General features: G+C 39.7%; 1 protein-coding gene across 2 annotated transcripts in view; it reads left to right on the forward strand.

The window, feature by feature from the left end:
* Positions 1 to 23257, forward strand: part of cngk (cyclic nucleotide-gated potassium channel) — a 126927-nt gene that overhangs the window by 8322 nt on the left and 95348 nt on the right. Inside the window, exons 3-4 of one of the 2 annotated variants that reach the window (XM_067424724.1) lie at positions 20720 to 20999; positions 21085 to 21184. In XM_067424724.1, the coding sequence (XP_067280825.1) occupies positions 20720 to 20999; positions 21085 to 21184 (380 nt within the window). Of the gene's footprint in view, positions 1 to 20719; positions 21000 to 21084; positions 21185 to 23257 lie in introns of those variants that run through there. The other variant, XM_067424725.1, reaches the window with a different exon arrangement.

The raw sequence follows: 23257 nt of genomic DNA on the forward strand, positions 1-23257 counted from the left end.
CAGCGCGGTCACGGCAATCCAGTGCGCGCCGCTCTGTGCTTCAGATGCGCGGTCGAGACTATGAAGCCTCAAACCCCTTTGCTTTTACCCCGATCTAGAATTACACATCTCTGTCACATCCATAGACTGTAGGTCGCATCGCATGTTGGATGGTCCACGTTCTCTTATCACATCGGCGCGTTGTTCATCTTGCCAAACAGCGTGCATATTTGGACAAATATAGTTTTATCATGTTTGCAAAATATTTCGTCATGCAGAATTACATTTATTTTCATTTCTCACTGAGTTATGCTGGTTTGAAGAGCTGAATGATTTGCGATCTCTGCTGCACGCCACTCATAGCTCTCTCATTCGCTGTACTCATCCCTCATCTAATCTCACTGTTGTAAACAATGCCAACGTGAACCAAGAACATGTCTCAGAACCGCTGTAACTGCTGCTGTTGGTATCGCTAATCTTAATGCACCTAATGACACTCCCCTGTTTATGCAAACCATTCCCTCTTTCCACACAACACCATCCCACCTTTTCACAGTCGACCACTCCCCTTTTAAGAAGCCTTTTCAAATCGAAGGTGAAAAAACACCGCTGCAGCAGGGGGGTTTCATGACCCTTTAAGGGTGTACTCACACTAGGCACGGTTGCCATGAACCGGGCCCGAGTACGATTGTCCCCCCTTCCCACTCCCCCGCTGGCCTGCACTTACATAGGGTTTCAGCATTCGTGCCGGAGCACGCTTACATCATTATGGTGCGACGGTTTCGGGTTTCAGCATTCGTGTCGGAGCACGCTTACGTCATTATGGTGCGACGGTTTCGGGTTTCAGCATTCGTGTCGGAGCACGCTTACGTCATTATGGTGCGACGGTTTCGGGATAAACAGGAAGAGCGGCGCTCTCTGAACACAATGGAGTCCATCGCTCTGTTTTCTTTGTGAATAATTTTGTGTCGTTTGGTCCACGGTGGTCCACAGCCCTCTCACAGCCTGTTGTTAAACAGATGTGTCGCCTTAGTGGCGCGAAAATGTTCACGTAATCGTGCTGCTCGTATTATGAGGTTTGCAAGGTACCAGCTGAAGTGCAGCAAGGACTTTGCAGCTTTGATTACGGACTCCAGCACGGTTAGCGCTCACACTGCATGTGAACCGCGCCCGAGTCCAACTGATCCGTGCTCTGGCCCACCTCTTCCAAGCGGGCCAGGGCCGGCTAATCGAGCCGAGCCCGGGCACGGTTCGGAGCACTCACACTAGTCAAACGAACCGCGCTTTGGTAGTCAAACGCACTCGGGCACGGTTCAAACTGGCTAGTGTGAGTACACCCTAAGAATACTGCCTCACAACCCCTGTGAGCAAGATAAAGGGGACTATAGAGAGAAAAAACTCACTTGAAAGATACAAACAAACATATACAATTCTTAAATTCAGTTAGAATAGAATTTATGCAGTTAGACTTTACTTTTGAAGCCTATGCTGTTTTCTTGTTCAACATAAAATATTTTAAATGCAGAGTAAGACTGTTACGACCTCTAGGGGTCAGTCGCAACAGAAAAAAAAGGTTGAGGCCACACCAGAGAGAATTCAAAATTATGTAACATTTATTTTACGAAGAAAACAATAAGGGTTTGGCTCCAGGGGCAGACAAGGCCAAAATAACAAACAAAACAAACTTGTTTAGGAACTAATTTACCTCCAACAAAAATAAAAACAAAAAAACACATGTAACTTCCCTACCTCCCTTTAACATAAGCAAAGGTCAAAAGAAAGTGTAAATGAATTGGTGTCCAACCCCCTACATCCCTTAATAAGACAAAACAACATTTACAACGAATAAATATAAAGTAATGGACAAAAATCAAGATATAGTACCCAGTCAAACTCAAACAGACTATAATATGTAAAGAAACTAAAGAATCAAACCAAGGCTCACAAATAAACAAACTCTTAACAAAGTTTCACAAAAAATACTACCAAACTCTCTGGTGAGAGGCTCTCTAATCTTAAACAAAGGCCAAAAAGGCACGACGCACACAACAGCACACAAAAATGGCATGGCATGCCATATCCGGATCAGGTTTTGGACAGGACCAATCACAGTCTTCAAATGATTAACAGGAAACACCTATCTGCAACACACAACAGAGAGAGACAGACAGTATCCACAAAACAATTCATCAACAAAAAGAAAGACAATGAAGGAACTATACAAAACCATAACAAAGACGTAAAGAAAGACAAGAGGCTAATATTGTGAAGATCAATATTTGTGTACCCTGCCTGGCACTATTGCTGAAGATTTGTTTCTAACATAGGCTAAGCTGAAAGGGGTAGTTCTCCCAAAAATGAAACTAAGCCTATGATTTACTCACCCTCAAGTCATTGTAGCTGTATATGACATTCTTCTTTCAGACGAATACAATCAGAGTTATATTTAAAAAGTCCAGGCTAGGGATAAAACGGTATGGAAATTTCACATCACGGTTATAGTGACCCAAATTATCACGGTTATCAATATTATCACGGTTTTGTTCAAATGAGATAAAGTGTTCAAAAAGAACAGATGCACACACTAAAAACATGTCAATCAATTTTATATTTGAAAATCAACAAACAACAAAATAAATCAAGCAGCTCTATGCACTTTTTAAAAGCAAGAATGTATTCTGTAGGATTTCCTTTCTTTTAATGGCCGTGGTCAAAAGTAGGGGTGTGCACGAATATTCGAATAGTCGAATATTCTATCTGTAATTAACATTCGAAAGCTAAAAATACTATTCGAATTTTACTGCGTTGATTTGCTGGCTGTAAATGCAGTGGATCTAAGAGAAATCCCTCTAAATCTCGCAGTTATAACTAAATCCACTGCGTGGCGCTGTGGAGCGGGTAAATAAGTTGAGTGTATTTGATCCCAATGTCGTCGTCTGCCTCGCGATGTGTTTGGAATTACTTAGATGACAATTGAAAATGATCTTACAAAATGGGGTTACTTTTGATAAAATCAGTTAATGAAACTGGGTTATCATAATATCTACTCCAGAACAACGAGAATCACATGACATCCAAACACCAGCCGAAGGGGGAAAAAGCATCACTGCGTTCTCGAGTGCGGGTAAGCACATCTGCACCCCGAGTGAGGGAGAGATATATTATGATACCATTAGCAACAATGTTCTCGAGACAACTGCTTCCTTTAAGTTTCGTCGAGGGTTTAAGAACAGAAAACACAATTAAAGTGCTTCACTTAAACTTCACTTAACCGTTATCTTTGTCTTCGCAACGTCTGTCATTGGCACGTTTTCTCACCCGATAATATCATCATCCAATATTATCGTTTCTCTCAACATGAAAATGAGAAACAATACAAACAGGACAACGACAACCATAACTTATACCGACTCGTGTGTGTGTGTGTGTGTGTGTGTGTGTGTGTGTGTGTGTGTGTACGTTCTGCACAATATAACATGGCGCTCTGATTTCTTAGTGGGGTTTTTTTCCGCTCGCGCTGCTTGAACTTATAATGCTTTTGTTCTTTAGGCATTTTTTTTTTTTACACATACTGTTTAATGTTTTAAAACCATATATAATGTAAGCGTGTTGTGTACATTGCCTAATCATTAGCTTGTTCAGAAATGGTGACATGTTGATAAAAAAAACGTCTCTCTTATTTTCTCAAAATACCTAATTTAAATTAACGAATATTCGAATATTCGATTTTTATAAACCCAAATATTCGAATACAATATTTTGGGAAAATGCCCATCCCTAGTCAAAAGCACCACATGCATATAATAATTTGGTGTAAATAAATATAATCTATAATATTATCTCATATGTTCTCAAGCAATATTCTCATCAGTGTCCTATATCAGCTATGATGCATTTAAATCTAGCATATTTTGTGTATGAGCCCAAACAGTATCCCAGTAAAGTAAATCATCCACAATTTCATGTGATTTGACAGTTTTTTTAATTAAATATCAAAAATCCAAAAGGTGTGCAATATACCCGACACCTAGATGAACATGGTACAGTCCGTTTTATACAAACGTGTATACCAGAGTGTGCTCTGAACAAAACTCCGGCTAATCTGAACGCATCTGATTATTAGACATTGCATTCATAAACTCAATAGAAACACATGTGATATGTTATAATGCGCAACACGATTATAACAGATGGCTTTTGAGAAGCCTTTAATAAGTAACGTTAGGTGACTAGCAACAGAGCAAAAGTGACTAGTGTGAGTGACTGTTACACGCCACAGCCGAAATACACCAAACAAACGGCAGGTGTTAAAGCCCTGATTATTATTCGTTAAATGTCACCCTAGTCGTGTCTGAACGTGTTCGTTCGTCTTTGACTCAATTCTTCAAGTTATTATTTCCCAGATGTAGGTTTAGAATTGAGGTCAAAGTCCACTTGCCTTGCGTTTGCAAACCTTTGCAGATTTGAAGTGTTTTCCCCATTACAGCGACTTTCTTCTAGCATGTTCTGCTGCAGACAGGGTGACCAGAGCCTTTTTGATTCATTTTCCCTCAGGACTTTAGTAAAAGCCAAAATATGGCCACACCTCAGATTTGGTCCTTTTAGAAGGCTGGAAAATCTCCCGGCACTGTCACTGCCTTCTGCCATTTCTTCTCATTCAGAAACAGCGTTGCATCATGTGCTGCGCGCGCCGGCACCAGACTGGACAGGATTTACTGCGAGTTTTCAAAATCGTGATAATCACAGATGGTTTTAACGATAATACAATTTTAAACGATAATACTAACCGTCAGTATATTTTATCATTGTTTATCGTGAAACCGGTAATCGTTTCATCCCTAGTCCTGGCTAACGTTAGTTGTGGCTGTTTTTGAAGTCCATAAAAGTGCATCTGTCCGTCAAATAACGTGCTCCACACGGCTCCGATGCATTTGTGTAAGAATAATATCCATATTTAAAACTTTATAAAGTAAACCCTTGAAGTCCTCCGTTGTAACTCATGACGGTTAAGTGTATTACAGCCACGAGATGGCGCCAGAGGGTCAATGACAGCGTTAAAGGGTTACCTCAGCGATTAGCATATGGCTTTGTATCAGTAGAAACCCTGGAGTATATTCAAATGATTGTGCTTCCCCCCCTCATATCCCCCTAAAACGAGAGATTTATGCATTTTATTTCAGGAAAAATTCCTCCCATGACGCAAATATCGTCAATTTGCGCCATCGGACGAATTGTTGGCCAGAGGCTAAAAACTACAGCCAGCAGAGGGAGCCATTTCCGCATGTTTTCAACTCGCGCGTGGGGGATGGAGATCGCACAGCACTCCGCTTGCAGCTGCAGCCTCAAGCATTCATGGAAAGTGGTGCGGCGTTCAAAGGCATGAACTGAAAACGTAGCAGACGGAACATGCGCTGTGAATCTATGCCGCGGACGCGTTTACCTCAGCTCTCCTCACGAGCTCATCCATGACTGTCATTGTGACTCCTGCAGCGTTTTGGGCTGTGAGTGAGAATCCCTCAGCGGCTAAATCACATATTGAACAGACACGTTCAGTTTTTAATTGTAGTGTCTGTTCTCTAACTGAACTAATTTTATGAAAATGAACGCGGCCGCGGAGGGAAAGTGATCAGTGATTCAGTAATCTAGTAGCGATGGCTTTGGGAGTGGCCTCACAGGGCAGCGAAGCATTCTGGGAATTGTTGTCTATCATCCCCATGAGACAAAAATACGTTTTCTGTCTTTTCTCAGTCTAGAAAGCACTAAATTAAAAATTAATTTCACATTTCTACTACATTAATAACCCAGTTTAAATACAAATACATCTTCCCAGCGCTCCTTTAAGCATGTGAGTAGTACCGGTCAAGATTGATTGATTTGTCTTTATTTCATAGGGACAATGCTCATTGATCAACAACAGGTTAATTGCTGTAAACAAGCCAGAGTTAGCTACAAGTGCTAAAATAGATAACTCAGAGTGGTGTGTTATTCACTTTGGTGATTGTTATCTGGGAATAACATACCGCTGGAATTGGCGATTTACCAATCAGAATCAAGTATTTCACAGAGCCGTGTAATAACTGGTGATAATAACCATAATTTAATAACAACTACAGTTTATTTATTAAATAATTGTTTAATATCGTGATGATGTTGTCTTAGATAGTTGTCATATCGTGAAAATCTCATTCTATCACAACCCTACAGGGGAGAGACCCCACTGTAAAAGTAACTCAGTAACTTTTACTACGAGTACATTTTAAATGAGCTACTTTTTACTTTTACTTGAGTAAATTTTTAGACCGGTAATTTTACTTGTACTGAAGTAAAATTTCATTGAAGTAACAGTACTTTTACTTGAGTAGAATATTTTGTTACTCTTTCCACCTCTGTCTACGCGCTATTGTCGGCTGCGCAGCCATGCGACAGAATTGTATTAAACACGTGTAATTAAAAACTGAGGTCCTGTTTATGCGTCTGTATTTTATGCTTTAGTAAAATTAAATGTAAGGTAAGCCGTGTTTCCACCACAGGAGCTTTACCCAGGAACCAGGAACTAGGGATGTGCATTTCAAGCAAAAATAATATTCGATGATCGCTGGGAATTATTCGAATATTATTCGAAAATCGCACCCCTCCCCCGCATGCACGCAAACTGGCATAGGTATATCCTTAAAGGGGGGGTGAAACACTCAGTTTTTTTAGTCAGTGTCATGTCAATCTTGAGTACCTATAGAGAAGCATTGCATCCTGCATATCTCCGAAAAGTCTTTATTTTTTTAATAATTATATAAGAAAGATGCGCTGTTCAGAGTCTTTCCGAAAAAAGCCGACCGGGTGGGGGCGTATCGTGTGAGCGGAGCTAAATAGTGACGTGTGCGCCGCCGTGTTGAGTGCGTCGTAAAGCTGTGTCATCCCTAACAGCGTGAAAAACTTTATTCAAACTAAAAATATGGCTTTTAATCAGATACAGCCATACATCTATGATCCGGAATCAGACCCAGAGGCTGCAGTTGAACAGGAGCAGCAGCAAAAACGACTAGAGCAGGACGTCTCTATGTGGTACGATATACACTAACTATATAATATGCTTAGCGACTTGTGTTATTTACATATTTATACTTGAATTATATCGTCGTATTTTTGTCTTTGAAGGTGTACATGTGGGAAGTGCAGTTGTGCACGTGTGTGTGTGTGTGTTTACGCGTGGTTTGTGTAGACAACACGGAATAGTAGCACATTTGAATGAAGAAGCGCGCTTATTTAGTTCAACATATTTCCCCACTCTTTGTGTATTGTTGTTTGGAGTGCTTTTACAAAACACAAACATAAAGCTACACATATAGTGGCCAGCTAAAGAAATGTACACGCACTACACATCGCATGCTCCATTGATCAATTTCTATATATAGTAATATATATAGTAACTATATGTGATCATGTTTGGGCTACTTGATGAGCATAGACACAGACATTTGAAGCAGTCTAACTCACCGCCCGCGGTTCTAACGTTGGGACTGCTCCATCCTTCAGCATTAGGCGATTGGAAAATCCGGCGTCAAGCTGGGCCTTGTTTATGAAACAGTCGGCACCGAAATGCAGCGAACAGATATAAACATTCGCGCAACTCAGTTGCTGATCCGGAAAAGCAAATTCCATTCACTGTTGCCTTAACGCGGGGTTTTGGGGGAATCTGTGCAGGACTGTCTTGGTCTGGCAACCAAAAACGCACTTTTTGATGTCATTGTTAATTGTGCACATCACCTGTGCAGCGCAGCCTACGTGCCAGCGCTTTGATGGGCATAGCCTGTTACTTTCGCTCTCTCCCTCTCTCTCTCTCTCTCACGCTCTTCCGGTAGAATTGTCCGTAAGGCCCATACAAGGAAATTCCGCCCCCATTAACGTCAAAGGGGACGCATGATCGCAAAAAACTTGCCGAAACTTATGATCAACCGGAAGTAGTATTTTTGACAAAGAAATACTCCCATCAAACGTCCACCTTAACTTTTGAAACTTTGTCCATGTTTAGTATGGGATTCCAAGTCTTTAACAGTGTAAAAAGATCAGTATGCATGAAACAGCATTTCACCCCCCCTTTAAATAAAAGCCTTTGGTCAATTAAACGCCGGGTCTCTGATAGTGGCGTGGTCAGCACAAACAAATAAAGGCCGGGGGAAAATGTGTGCATAATCTCCTAAATGCCTTTCATTTAATGTGCACTCAAGTTCATCGTGTAGGCTACAGTAGGGTTGTGCCGTGAAGGCTGACCAACATCACACAATCATCCTGATGCCACGCGCCCGTTCTTAAAAAAATTGTGTAAAGCGACATAAAGTGCATAAACTCTTTAGTTTATATATAGGAAGCTTTTTTCCCTCACGTGCAACGATAGCCTATAGAAAGCGCGGAGTCATTAATTGGGTTAGAAAAATAACGAAATTATATATATTTTTTAATAGAAAATAATATTTATGTAAAGAAATATATTAAATTAAAAAGTGCTTAAAAGTACACTACTCTTAATGGAAGGAAGCTTTTTCTCTCACGTGCAACCTAGAAAGCACTGAATAGGCTAATTAGTTGGGTAAGTAAAATAACGAAATTACAGTTTAAGGATAAAAAAATATTAATGTAAAGAGATATAGTAAAATAAAAAGTGTTTAAAAGTGCACAACTATTCTCAAGTGGAAGGAACCTTTTTCCCTCATGCGCAGTATAGAAAGCGCAGATGCATCATTAGTTGGATTGGAAAAATAACGAGATCAGTTTTTTAAAGTAGACAATAATATTTATGTAAAGAGATAGCCTATATTAAAATAAAAAGTGCTTAAAAGTAGGCTATACAACTTTTCCCCTCACGTGCAACCAGGCTGTAGAAAGCTGAGTCTGGTTCGGCTAAAATAACCTCACGTGCAACCTATATAAAAAATCAAGCGAGGAATAAGCATTTTACATTTTTCTCAATGCTGGTTACGGATTAGGCTACAGTAATTCTGACCGAAATTGCTTTGTCGACTTTCTAGTTGTTGTATAAATGGTGATACGTTTGCATGTTTCGTAAAAAAAAAAAAAAAAAAAAAAAAAAAAAATCAATGATAGATACGTCCACTGGACGTTCCAGTGCACTAACGTCCACTGGAACGTTATCGCTTTTATTCGCTATTAATTTAAAACGGTTTAAAGGCTACATATATGAAGAAAGAGAGGGAGAGAGACCAATGGTCTAGACGGGACAGTAAACTCGGGTTCTACAAACTCCATCAGACTTCTAAAACCCTCTGCTTCTACAAAGCTGATCGGAAACATATCTTTAGCGATCATCTTCGTGATGAGGGCCGTTGTTTGCTCTGCCCGTCTAGCATCCGACTTGGTTGATCGGATCATAAAACTAGCCACTGATTGCTGCTGACCTGTGGATGGACCCGCTGGGTATTTTGCTCTCAGATGACTGTGCCTTGTAGTGGTTGACCTATGATAAGCAAGCATCGCATGGCAGAGTTTGCACTGCACTTCTTTTTCATTAATTTTATTATAAGAACTCCACACAGAACTCTTATTCGACATCGTGACTCTACGTAGTGTGCATGATGATGTGTTCTTTTTTTGTTGTGTGAGAATTGATTGACAGCCTTTACGTGCGGTTTTGACAGCGCGCGCCACCCGCTGGTTACATTAACACGTCACCACCGCATCAGCGCAGCAAACCTGGATTTTTTTTTAGATGAGAATCGCACAGCCTATTCGATATTCTATAGTTAAATCAACTAATCGAATATTCGAAAATCGTGACTCATCCCTACCAGTAACTTTGGGTGGTACTCGGTGTGTTTAGACCGCAGGAACCAGGGTCTAAATGAAGTTCCGGGGAAATATTTCCCCCTCCAAACGGCCCTGCTCGTGGGGTAGTACTTTTTCAAAGTTCAGGAACTTTCGAGGGCGGGACTTGGGAGCTGAACATGCTGATTGGCTTAGCTCACGCAGCCTTTTTATTTCAACAGGCATTTTTAAAAGTCTTTTGCGATGTTCGGTCTACGTTCAGTAAATATCAGTCTTGCTCTCTGTCTGATGGCGCGCGTTCGTCTAAGCCATCTCACGTTCAATGTCCGTAATAGCTGATAATAATATACATTGTCATTTTAAATCTAGCTTTACAAGCTTTCTGAATATGCTGCTGAATATGCATATTAGTGCTCTTTTCTGTCGTTGTTAATTACCTCTTAGTAAACCTATACATAACCAGCAAAAGCAGCACAGCTTGAATCTCTTCCATACTCGTTATTAATTTTTTTTCACCATGTAAACGACCTGACTGATTACTTTTAAGTGTGCGTCCTTACATGACGAGACAGCACGCGCTGCGCCGCGCTCATGTTGACAAGAGAGGAAAGCTCATTTTTCTGAGTGGTAAACTTTTTATTTCGTAAGTTATGGTGATAATGTTGGAGTAATGACACAGCGTATATATTGCCCCAGGCAGTTTTTACTTTAACTGCGCCTGACAGAAGATTTTTTTTTTTTCTGAGATGATTATTACACTTTACAACAAATAAATAGCTTATATAATGCCATTAAGAGTTGCTATGGCCTCAGTTAACACATTCCAGCTGCTGGAGAAAACAGCGTTGACATTTTTGATGCGGCAGACAAACTGCATGTGACAAAATGATTGTGATTGAAAGTCATCACATGTAAACACCAGATCGGTTTAGATAACGTCTCAGTCGCGTGCAGTCCTACATCACCGGACTAATTTGCCTAATCTTCTCGGAACTTTAGATCGCGGTCAAAACGCAGACAGCTGCAGGTCTGGGGGGGAGAAAAGTTCCTGTAAAAAAGTTCCTGGTACAAATTGTTCCGGGTAATTTTGGTGGAAACGGGGCTTAATAGGCTACAAGACATTAGACAGGTACTCTCGCATATAGGCCTAATAGGGGGGTGATGGCGGTGACGATCTCAGACCTGCGGTAACTGTCCCATGTGAGTATTGCCACGATTAGTAAAATATTTAGCCAATTTCATTTGTCATTACGGCAGATAGGTAATTCAGATTCATGCAATGACTATCTATTATAACGCAAGAATTTTTATCTTTATGTACACAATAATACTTTTACATTGTAATCCTTTTATTTTTAATATTTGGCATGTGTGTGCGCTGCTGAACAGTGTATGCGCATTGTGCATTGCCTATAGGCTCATATTACTAACACACCTTTAACTAGGGCTGGGTTTCGATTCAAATTACAAGAATCGATTCGATTCCGATTCTCAAGATCTTGAATCGATTATCATTATTTAATTCGATCCGATCTGATCCGATCTTCGAGATTTAGATAAGTGTTTTTGAAGAAAGTATTTTTTTCCAGCTGTTACCTGAATTACAGGACTGTAGTTATGCAACATATTGATACTATTATTATAGACATTCAACTGCAAATTATTGAAGTATTGATGGTTGTAAAGAACAATCCCCCTTCCAGGCTGCTCTAGTCAGCGAACGCGCACTGTGGAGCTGTGCTGTAGCGCCGTCATGACAACGCAGCCATTACAACTTTCTTGGCAGTAACGCCCGTTTCACACATACTCCGTCTGCAGTGCGTGTGCGGTGCGTGTTGCGTTGCGTGTGCGTTGTAGGAGCCCCACACCCTGTAGTGCTTTCACATATGCTGCGTTTGCAGTCCGCAATTGATCCGCTGTTGCATACCACAAACACAGCATTTATTCATTATTTTTTATTTAAAATCCAAAAGTTTTTACTTAACATGCCTCGTCAGAATTCCAATTCTCTTTGTTTACTCTTTAATAGAAGTAAGGTTACTTAGCCTACATTTAAACAACATTTTATTAAATTCATTTATTCATGTTTATATACTTTAGATTTAGCTCACATAAGTGGCAAAACATTTAAACATAGTTTATAGCCTTAAATCACAAACATTTTAAATAGGGATGCACGATATTGGATTTTGGCCGATATTCGATATGCCGATATTTTCAAAATAATTTTGGCCGATGCCGATACCGATACCGATATATATACAAATTTTTCGCCTGATATATTAAAACTTTAATTTTACTGAAGAGAAATCCATGTATCTCTTCTGTACTGATTCTACCATAAATGTATTATTTTACAAATGTAGACAGACATTCACACCTGAAAAACAGGTCAATTATTTCACTTGGAGAATAAATGATATGCCAGTGCAACATTTTATTTTTAAGTTTAGACTTTGAAACTTCAGTCCTTAAAATTAAAATAAATACAAATACATTTTCAATTTTTTTTTACATCTTTTCCTACTGGAACAGGTCTATCAAATGCTCCCCAACATAGTGGTTAACATGACATTGGACTGAAACTTACAGAAAACACTTCAAGTGCACAAAGAAAGCAGCTGTAGTCCAGACCTCCACTTCAGTCCTGAGGACCCACTTTAAAGTATAATCAAACTTAAAACCAAGCTCCACATATTATCTTGTGAGCCACAAAAAAATAAAATAAAAATACAAGGACATCTTATCCTTTACTTGAACTTGAGTGGTGCAAAACTTTTCAGTCCAACTAACTAGGGTGACAACTTCGGCTGACCGGTAGGCTTCTGTTAAGCTATTTTTTTAATACCAGAGGTAGGTTTTTCTTAAAGGGGTACTTCAGCGCTGGGAAGATGAATCTGTATTTAAACTGGGCCATCAATGCAGTAGAAATGTGAAATTATTTTTGAATTTGGTGTCTTCTAGACTGAGAAAAGACAGAAAATGTATTTTTGTCCCATGGGGATGAAAGACTACAATTCCCAGAATGCTTCGCTGCCCTGTGAGGCCATTCCCAACGCCAACAACTTCATTACTGTGACTGAGTTAGAGACACTACAATTAAAAACTGAACGTGTCTGTTCAATATAAGGAGTGAGTCACCGCGCGAGTATCACAGCACTGAGCACTAACTGCAGGAGTGATGAGAGCTGAGGTAATCGCGACTACACTCGCGGCATACATTCACAACGCAAGTTCAGTCTGGCGCGTTTCAGTTCATGCCTTTGCAAGCTTAACTTTTATAGAAATGAATTTGAGAAGTTAAAAGACTTACATTGCTCACCATAGCTCCGTTTAAATGATCCTGTCTGCAAGCTGAGCTCTCCCTGCCAGCTGAGTGTAATCTCCCATCCCCCAATGCCGGATTCAAAACATGCGGAAATGGCTCCCTCTGCTGGCTGTAGTCTTTAGCCTCTGGGCAAACATTCCTCCTATGATGCAAAAATCGTCATTTTGCATCATAGGAGGAATTTTTCCAGAAATAAAATGCATAAATCTCTCGTCTCAGGGGGATATGAGGGGGAAAAGCACAATAATTTGAATATACTCCAGGGTTTCTACTGATACAAAGCCATATGCTAATCGCTGAAGTAACCCTTTAAGAAAAATGAGCATCTCTGCCTTTTTACCGTCCATTCGATTTCTCTTTTCATCCATCACATCAGAGGCAACGCTAAAAAGCCGTTCACTGTCAACACTTGTGCAAGGTGCACACAGGTACTTGCGTGCAGCAAGAGCGAGGGCAGGGAAACGGGCCTGGTTGCACTTCCAGTACTCCAATGGACTGTGGTTCCTGGGAATTGTGGGTTCGGCCAGGTATGAGATGACCTATGAAGTAACAGAATACCAAAATATTACTTACGGATATATATATATATTTTTTTACTTTATGCTTTAGGCATTAACAGAGCTCTAACGTTTTTTTTCCAGAAATCAAATGATTTTTTTAGTTGCACGTTTAGAATTACTACCGTAAACATAGCGAATTATGATAATAAATAGGCGATTATCTATGTTATGACATTGCAGAATAATAATAGCGAAAGTCGCATCATTAATTAGGATGCTTTCGGTTCAAAAGTGATTTTTTTTTTAAATAATAACCTACATTTGTGCTTGTTTTACGCTTACCTGTGACGCTGACGCGGTCTTGTCTTGCTCCTCAAACATAATATTCTCCTCCAGAATTTCGTCATACATATCCAGCAGTGATCCTGTTCGGGTCCTCTTCTCTGGGGGATCCTCTGTGCTGGCATCTGCACTGCCGCTCATGTCATCCAAAACTTTGAGCAACAGGTCGCGAGCACTCCTCTTTTTTTCCTCGTCAAAGTACCGGTCTTTGTAGCGTGCATCAAGCATGGTTGCAACAGAATAAAGTGCCTCACAATGCACACCGTTGAAGCGATGATTGACGGCTTCCAGCAGGGTAGTTTTGGTAGTCTGCACTCCTCTGTCCGTGTCACTCGGCCGGCCAAGCAGTCGTGTCAGTGCCACAACCGCGGGGATTACATCAGCAGCAGAAGCCTCTGCAGAACTTATATCTCTGGTCAGCTGCTCAAAGGGGGCGAGAAGTGTGATCATATTTTCTATAATTCCCCACTGATTTGCCGTCAAAGTTGCAGGAAGCTCGAAATCAGAGGCATAAGCACCTAGTGCCCTTTTCTGCTCGACCAAGCTTCGCATCATATAAAACGTCGAATTCCATCTGGTAGCGATATCTTGTTGAAGTCGTTTTACCGACATTCCGAGATCTTTCTGTACATCCGCCAGTCGACTGTATGCCAGCTGGGAGTATTTGAAATGTCCAATTATTCTCCTTCCCACGGCCACAACATACGCCACGCTGCGCTGAGACAGGACACCGTCATTCACCGCCAGTTGCAGTGAGTGTGCCATGCATGGTAGACTTGTCACACCAAACTCCATCATAGCTTTAGCCATGTTACGGGCATTGTCACGTAGCACGACATGCACTCGTTCTCTTTCTATTTTCCATTTCCCAAACATACTTTCAAATGCGAACGCAATTGCAGCTGCTGTGTGAGTACCGGAGAATTCCTGTGAGTGTAGGACAGCTTTTTTAAGGGTGAAATCTTCATCTATCCACTGGGCAGTGAGGCTCAACATGCTTACAGGACTCACGCTTGATGTCCAATGTCCGTGGTGAAGCTAATGTGACACGCGCCGGCAAGGAGCTTTTCAATTTGACTGGCGACAACACTCTGGAGTTCAGGTAAGGCCATGTCAGAAAAATAGCGCCGGCTAGGCATAGCATACCGCGGCTCTAGGTGCATCATTAGCCTCCTGAAGCCAACATCTTCCACCACGCTAAACGGCTGGTTATCAAGAGCAATAAATTCAATTATTTTGTCGTTAAGATCTTTTACCTTTGGGTGGTCGCTGCTGTATTTTCTAGCTTTGTCAAAGGACTGAAGTAGAGGCTGCTGATGGGGTTTTGCCGGCATTTTTTCCGTCTTACTTTTTAAAAAGTCTTGGTGCTGCTCAGGATGACGGCTCTTAAGATGTGTAATCATATTTGTAGTGTTGAAAGACTGTTGTTTTACGCCTCCTCGCATCACTTGTGCTTTACAAAGATTGCAGATAGCAACTTTGTTATCTGTTTGACAGATCTCGAAATGCCTCCACACAGCTGACATGTTGTAAGTTTAAGTTTTTGGCGCTCAAGCTACGTTCATGGTCGTCGCGCGCGCACATGAAACACGCCCCCCTATCGGTTTGGCTCATCGGCAGAAATATTCATATCGGCCGATGCCGATGATGGTTATTTTAAGCTTTTATCGACCGATACCGATGTTGTGCCGATATTATCGTGCATCCCTAATTTTAAATTAGAAACTTACAATAGTCTATTCAAAAACAGCCGACTCTTGTCTTTTCTTTCGTTTTTACAACCTTTTAAAAGAAATCCTGCAGGTCAAAAAGAAAGAACTTTGCTTTTCACCTCCAAGAAAGTACGAGTGCTCTCCATTATTGCACATTTTTTTACCTAAATGCGAGGTAAGGTGTCGTTTTGTTGCTTTACTTGAGAAAACAGTACTTGAAACGGGCGTAAGAGCGCGCTGCAGTGAGAACGGCTGTGTTCTTCAGCACGGTGGCGGCGGTATAACATTAGGCTGTGTGTCCACTAAAGCGTTTTTAGCCAGCTGAAAACGCTAGGCGCTCAGCTGAAAACTCCTCGCTGTGAGCGCTGGAGAGCGTTTTGGCAGGCAGCGTTTTTTCTCCTCAGTTGAGACTTGCTTGTTGTTATGATACGGAAAATCCGCTGAGGTTTTTATAATTTCACGGGTAGTTTGTTCCTGTATTGATTCTATATAAAATTGCAGATCAATGTAAAGTATTTGCTCTGGCATTTGTTTTAAATCATTTTGTTCCGTTATTATTGCTTATTGTCATCTGATGATGACACGCAGAATGTGGCAGTTGGTCTGTTGTATTTGTCCCGCCCCTCCTCCACTGTGATTGGACGGCTGGGTGAAAAGTGACAGTGATGAGCGCTGCGTTTTACTCAAAGTTGGACATTCTTTAACTCTCGGCGACCAGTAAAAAAGCTGAGCGCTCAGCGTGTGAGCGTTAAATACTCGCTCAGCGCCTCGGTGCGCTCCAGGCATTCTAAAAACGCGGCACTCTCATTGAAAACAATTGAAAACATCAGCCAGTATTCTCTCTCTGCGGCGTTTCTGGAGTTTTCAAAGCTGCCATGTTCGTTGTGTTAATGTCCTTCCACCTCGCGCGCATGCGTGAATTCAATGACGCGGCAAATTAAAATTCAAAGTAGGCCTATTATTAAATCGATCCTCTGAGTTACGGATCGATCTTTAGAAATTAATATGAAAATCGATTCAGAATTGGTGAATTGATTTTTTCAACACAGCCCTACCTTTAACACAAAAATACTGCGCTATTGACTTTAGAGCAGGAGTTTGTTAGTCAATGGCGCAGTTGTTTTAAGTTCCTCAAAATAGCACTGCGCCAACAATGCTCCTGAACACATCTGGAGCCGGATTCACGAAAATGTTCTTAAAGGTCCCGTTCTTCGCATGTTTTCGAAGCTTTGATTATGTTTACAGTGTGCAATATAACACGAGTTCACGTTTCGCGTGTAAAAAAACAGAATTTTTTCACACAATTGACTTATCTGTACAGCGCTGTCTCCTCTGTCCTAAAAACGGCCTGATGATTTCCTTGTTCTATGAAGTCCCTCCTTCAGAAACGCGTAAAGAGTTCTGATTGGGCCAGCGCTTCCCGTGTTGTGATTGGACAGCAGCTTAGCGCACTTTGCCCGTAAAGGTCCCGCCTCTTACCATAACGGGGAGATGCAAGCGCTGAATGCGCGCTCTTCTCCACGTGGGAGAGCAACGAGACCACGCCCCCTGTTTTGCGTGTTCTTGTGGGCGGAGGGTTCGTCAACAAACGGTTCTAGTGACGTCATTACAGCAGGAAGTGCAGCGGTGTAGTCCAAACCGGCCGCTCGCTGTAGGCTTTGAAAGGGAACTTCTGTTAAATAAAATATCTCGCTTGGCATTGAACTTTGAGCTTTATAATTTTACCGGCATTATTTATGCTCTAACAGCAACATTACACACTAACTAAAGTTTGAAAGATGGAATCGCGAAGAACGGGACCTTTACGAAAAAAGTTACGAAAATTCTAAGAAGTTCGTAAAAATATTCCTCAGTGCAATTCTTGAAAAATTCTTAAGAAGTTCTCAGATATTTTCTTAAGGACATCTTCATTTTTTACTTAAGAAGAAAATAAATGGTGTTATTTGTAGGGATGCACGATATTGGATTTTTGCCAATATCCGATATGCCGATATTTTTCAGCTCCTTTTGGCCGATGCCGATATATGTTTATTTATAGCTACTAACTTAAAGCAAGCTGTGTTACAATGATGAATGATTAGCTCAAAAGATCAGCATGTGTGATGTACTTTAACTGAATTAAACATATCTCGCGTTTGATCGCGTTCTAGCGGTTATTCCTCCGTGTGATGTATAGGTTGTCGACCCTGGTTTATGTAAATGTAATTTTGCCAAAATAATTTTTTTTTGTTTTGTTTAGCAACCTACTTCAGTGTAGCTAATATGTGACGATAGCATCGCGCTTAACACGGAGGATTTGAAGTTGTGACTACCGGGTGCGGGTGGATGGTTTGCTTCTAACAGCTGATTCGGTGACGATAGAGCTGAGCCGCACATCTCTTGCTCCAAGTTAACCTGTCCAATATGTTTTGCTCCAGTAAAGGAGTAAATAAGACAGTAAATGCTTATGTCATGCCTGAGCTGAAGCTGATACATGAAAGTTAAGTTGCACAACATAAATACAATGTTTAGTTATTTATATTATTTATAGAATATTTATAGAATATTAGAATATTTATATTATATAGAATTTATAGAATATTTATATTATTTATATTGGCATTACTGTTATTTATATTACTACTATTTAGATTTATTGGTTGTAGGTTTAGTTTTAGATTGAACTATGTTTACCTTTTTAAAGTAATTTGAAATAGATTTTTATTTAATATAATATGGCAATTGTATGCATTAAAATTGTTTAGTTTCACAGTTATTAATGTATGCAATTTCAGCAATAAAACTTAATTTTTCTAAAAAGAAGACAAATTAGATGTTAATTTTAAGATACCCGTCTTATTGTCTCTTATTGCTCTTTAATAAAGAAAAAGTAATTATTATCCGATTAATCGATTAATCGATCGATTAAATGGTAGATTAATCGATTACAAAAAGAATCGATAGCTGCAGCCCTAATATATATATATATATACACACACACACACACACACACACACACACACACACACACACACACACACACACACACACACACACACACACACACACACACAATTAACAAAGATACACATTATATAGGCCTACACAGTGCTTTCATTTCAGGAAGAATTCTAGTAATCAAATGTAAAATAACAAGCGTTAAATACCTTAAAATAATAATGCTTATTAAAGCTGGTTATTCATTCAAGAGCTGTGAGTTATTTTCTCTTTGCATTTGGTTGTTTAATTCGCAGTAATCCGTCAGCATGTTTATTTACACCGCTGCCTCTTTAAGACAGATGTGCAGCTCTATGCGACTGATAATAGGCAGATGCACTACACTTTCTCCCGACTATATCCATAATAACTACGTCCATTTTAGACACAAACTGTGTTGTGTTTAAGAGACTCTCCAAGCCGGTCATTTTGACATAGATGTTTGAGTACATTTGATCATTTAGACGCGAGTGTGAAACCGAAAGTGTAATTTGCTCGTCTCGTTGCGGCTGTTTCAGAGCACGCGCCGACTTGGGAACAATCTCTTGCGCACATTTTTGTGCTTTTAATCGCTCTTTTTATTATTAAACGCGTCCCACAATTTACCATCTCTCTCTCTCTCTCTCTCTCTCTCTCTCTCTCTCTCTCTCTCTCTCTCTCTCTCTCTCTCTCTCTCTCTCACGTCACGTGCATTTTCAAAAGTACCGACAGCAGAACCGATAACGTCCGAGCTTATCGATACAACGGTCTTTCAAAATTCACCCCCGGGGCCCGTTTAATACCGGTTTTCGGTACCCATCCGTACTGTACATGCAATGTATTTTCTTGTTTTCACTTGAAAAATGGCCGCAGCGCTGACATGGTCTTATTGCTGTAGCACTCCTTGCACACGTGAGTTATTGCAGGCGCATATCAACACATTATCATATCGGCAAGGCATATCGGCATAATGTTTTCATATCTGCCGATGCCGATTTTTATATTTTAAGCGTTTATCGGCCGATACCGATGTTGTGCCGATAATATCGTGCATCCCTAGTTATTTGGTGTTATTTTATTGAGAGCTATTACTGAAAGTGAAGACTTGCTGAATGAAAAACATCTCAAAGCCTGTCTTTTTGCGCTTCCTGCAGATTACCGTAGATATCATAATAATTGTGCAGCCTATTTTCCTCGGGACTGGCTTGATGGGAGTAAATCACTAAATGTTGTGTTTTTAATGTGCCATGTCGGTGAAATCTGTATTTTATAAGAGCCTAGACGTTTATCAAGAACGCTTCTCGGGTAGCAAGGATCAGCTGTTAGATCTACACAAGACGAATCAGATCTCAGAGTCATCCGAGGCCGCGACAGACGTCAGAAGAACTGGCAGAGGAAAGGCTGCTCTCGGCCGGTCAACGAGCACACCCGCTGACCACCTGGCTCTCACAACTCCGAAAACGCCAGATAAAATTGTCAAATAGGCACTCTCTTCATAAATAAACCACAAATTTAATCTTTACACAAGTACATTCTCACCTGAAAAAGTCTTAAAACTACTGTTTGTGATACAATAAAAGTTGTATTTTTAAATTAGAAATACAACCTAAAGATGGATTGGAGGTTGTTCTAACTTTAAGAAGTTATTTACAATAATTTTTTAAGAACATTCTTTTCATAAATATGAATACTTCTTAAATTTTATTTTTAGAACAATCATAAGAAAAAAGATATGAACATTTTTAAGAAAAGTTTTTGGGAATACAAAATTTTCTTATATTTTTTCTTAAGTTAGAAAATAAGAAGAAATTGGCAGTTAAGAATAATTTTAATCTTAATAATGTTTTGTGAATCCGGCCCCTGGTTTTCAGACCAGACACCCATGAGCGAACAGATGTGCGCGAGCGCATTTGCTATTTAAACAACTTGGCTCTGTCTGTGAAAATTATAACTTCGTTGGGCTGAAACTAGCTAAAAACTTGTGTCACGCCTGCTGCCGCATTGTGCCAGATGTATGATAGGGCTTTTTATCTCATTGGCTTGGTGACACAGAGATTCAGAGAATTATTCTTTGTTAACTAGTTCTAAACTAATGTATATGTACTAATTTGTTTAAATTATTTTTTCAGCTGTTTTTCAACTCTACCATCACAGGACTCATCATCACGAGATACTCTCTTGATTTGATCTTCGTCTGTAACATCATTTCACGCTTTTACATTGGATTTGAAACCCATGGAGTGGTTATAACGGACCCTAAAAAAGCCCGGAAGAAATACCTCATGACTTGGTTTTTATTGGATCTCTTGTCTGTTTTACCCTTTGAAACATTAAAAATGGCTTACTCGGAGCTGAGGTTCATGCATGCCAATAGATATCTGAGAGTGTTCAGATTGTTTGGCATACTATGTAAGTTGTTTCTACTTATACTTTTTATAATTTTATTATGCAATTCAAATATATTCACCTGTTAATGTTTTCTGTTTGTTTCTAGCCTCGTTCAGTAACGAACCAGACACCAACAAACTTCATCTGGCGGCTTTCAAATCGTTTTCCATTATGGTCCTGTGTATACAGAGCTCAGCATGCCTTTGGTAAGCCTGATAAATGAACACATTCTACTCTTGAAAGCAGACCTGCCAACATGTACACATTTTCCTTACTCAGCAGTCAGCACGCATTTTGACCCTTAAGTACGCTTGTATGATTTGCCGCTCTCTAGGTACGCATTTTGTTGCATTTCGAATTTTGCCGGTTTCAGTGCAATGACGTTGATTCTGCCGCTGAGCCACAGTGTGTAAAGCTTTCGGCCAATCAGAGCGCTTCATTTTATATATTATATATTTATATATGAATAATGCAGTGCTAACTGACAGCTTTTTAAATGTTTATCTTCTGCTCACCAAAGCTGCATTTATTTAATCAAAAATACAGTTAAAACAGTAATATTGTGAAATACCATTAAAGGGTTTTTCCTGGTTCAGAAATGGTCTTCGGTGGTGGCTGACCAGACATGGTCATCCACACACATGCATATACGCGCACACATGCGCACACACACACCAACAGTAAAAGTACCTACCCGTGTGATCTGTGAGCCCAATACTGACAATAAATGTTAAATAAATGCAATTTTTTTCATTTTGCTGAATTAGATGCTGAACTCATCTAATTTTGATATCTCATTATGTATGATGTCTTGATGTTTGTTTCTTTAGTTCCTTGTTTTTACAGAGTTTACATGGTTTACCGATGAATTATTTTGGCAAAAATTATTAAAAAGTAGTATTAAAAATGTAATAACAAAAAGTCTAATTCTCTACCATATACAATTTAATAAAACTATTGGCTATCAAAAACTTGCGTTGTTTTGGTAATTTACTACACGTCAATATAAATGCTCAAAATAAATACATAAAAATACTGTGGATTATTAAGACTTATTCTTACTAACCCCTCTTGTTTAATGGGTTAAGCACTCTTGCATTCTCATTTCAGAGGTGTTGTGAGTAAATGATTACACACTGATTTGTGAGTTCAGTGTTGGGCAGATCAGTTCATTCAAATTAATCTGTTCAAATGAGTCATTAGTTTGCGAATCGGACAAAAGCGGACGTGTTATATGTGAACCCAGGCGGTTAAAACAAAGCCAAAGATTTGTCAACACAGAAAACATTACATAAGGATATTTTTCTGTTTATTTGAAAATATGGTTTATGTCAGCTGCGTGTGCAAAACGGCTGTCAAAAGAAGTGTGTTTTTTGAGCACAATTCACATCCAGCAGTAGGCTAATTCAGGGAAAATATTGTACGAACGCGCCACACGGAACATGTCAGTCTTCCGACCTTTTACCATTGTGTCAGTTTGGTTGACTTTGATTGATATGTGTGAGTGAGAGCTCAAACGGTGATCGTTTTGAAGACAGAGAGTTTGGCACATGCTCTCTGCTCGTGCTCTGTCACTCAGTTAACGTGCGCTCTGTCACGTGCATTAATAATCTACATCAATTTATAAATCACAATAATTCATCAAATAAGGCTTTGGCGGGACAAAAATTTGTTTTGGCGGCCGCCAAAAAATTTTCAATGTAGGAAAAACCCTGCATTACAAATGAAAAGTCTTTTGAAAAGCCTTTTTTTTATGTGAATACATTTCTGTGTTGAAAACAGTTGTGCTGCTTAAAAATGTTGTGGAAACCATGATCAGAGGTGAAAAGAGTAAATGATGGTTATTATCACTTGTTAAAATTATGTTAAATGAATGAAGAAGATTGGTCTTTTTTTATTTGGTTGAACAAATGCTTTATTATAACAAACTTAAAACCATTTGTTTATTTTGTTTATCAAAATTTCAATAAAACATGTCTAATAAACTAAATTCAATAAATTATTATGAATTAGATTAACAACTTATTTTTATCATTAATTCGTAAAAATGTTTAAGAATAATAGAGTCCATATGTAGTAGACGGAGCAGAGCATTCACAGAGAGAGAACAAGCAGATCATATATTCATATAGCAATTGTTTTGTGCTTTAATGTTCACAGACCATGTCGCGATTTGATTTATTTCTAAGGCCTACAGCTCTACATTCGAGTTTTTCGTTCATCCACCAGTTTGCGTGTATTACGCCAAATCTACATTATAATGTAAAGTTAATGTTCAT

This window comes from Pseudorasbora parva, chromosome 18, assembly GCF_024679245.1.
Source record: "Pseudorasbora parva isolate DD20220531a chromosome 18, ASM2467924v1, whole genome shotgun sequence".
In the NCBI taxonomy this organism is placed as follows: domain Eukaryota; kingdom Metazoa; phylum Chordata; class Actinopteri; order Cypriniformes; family Gobionidae; genus Pseudorasbora; species Pseudorasbora parva.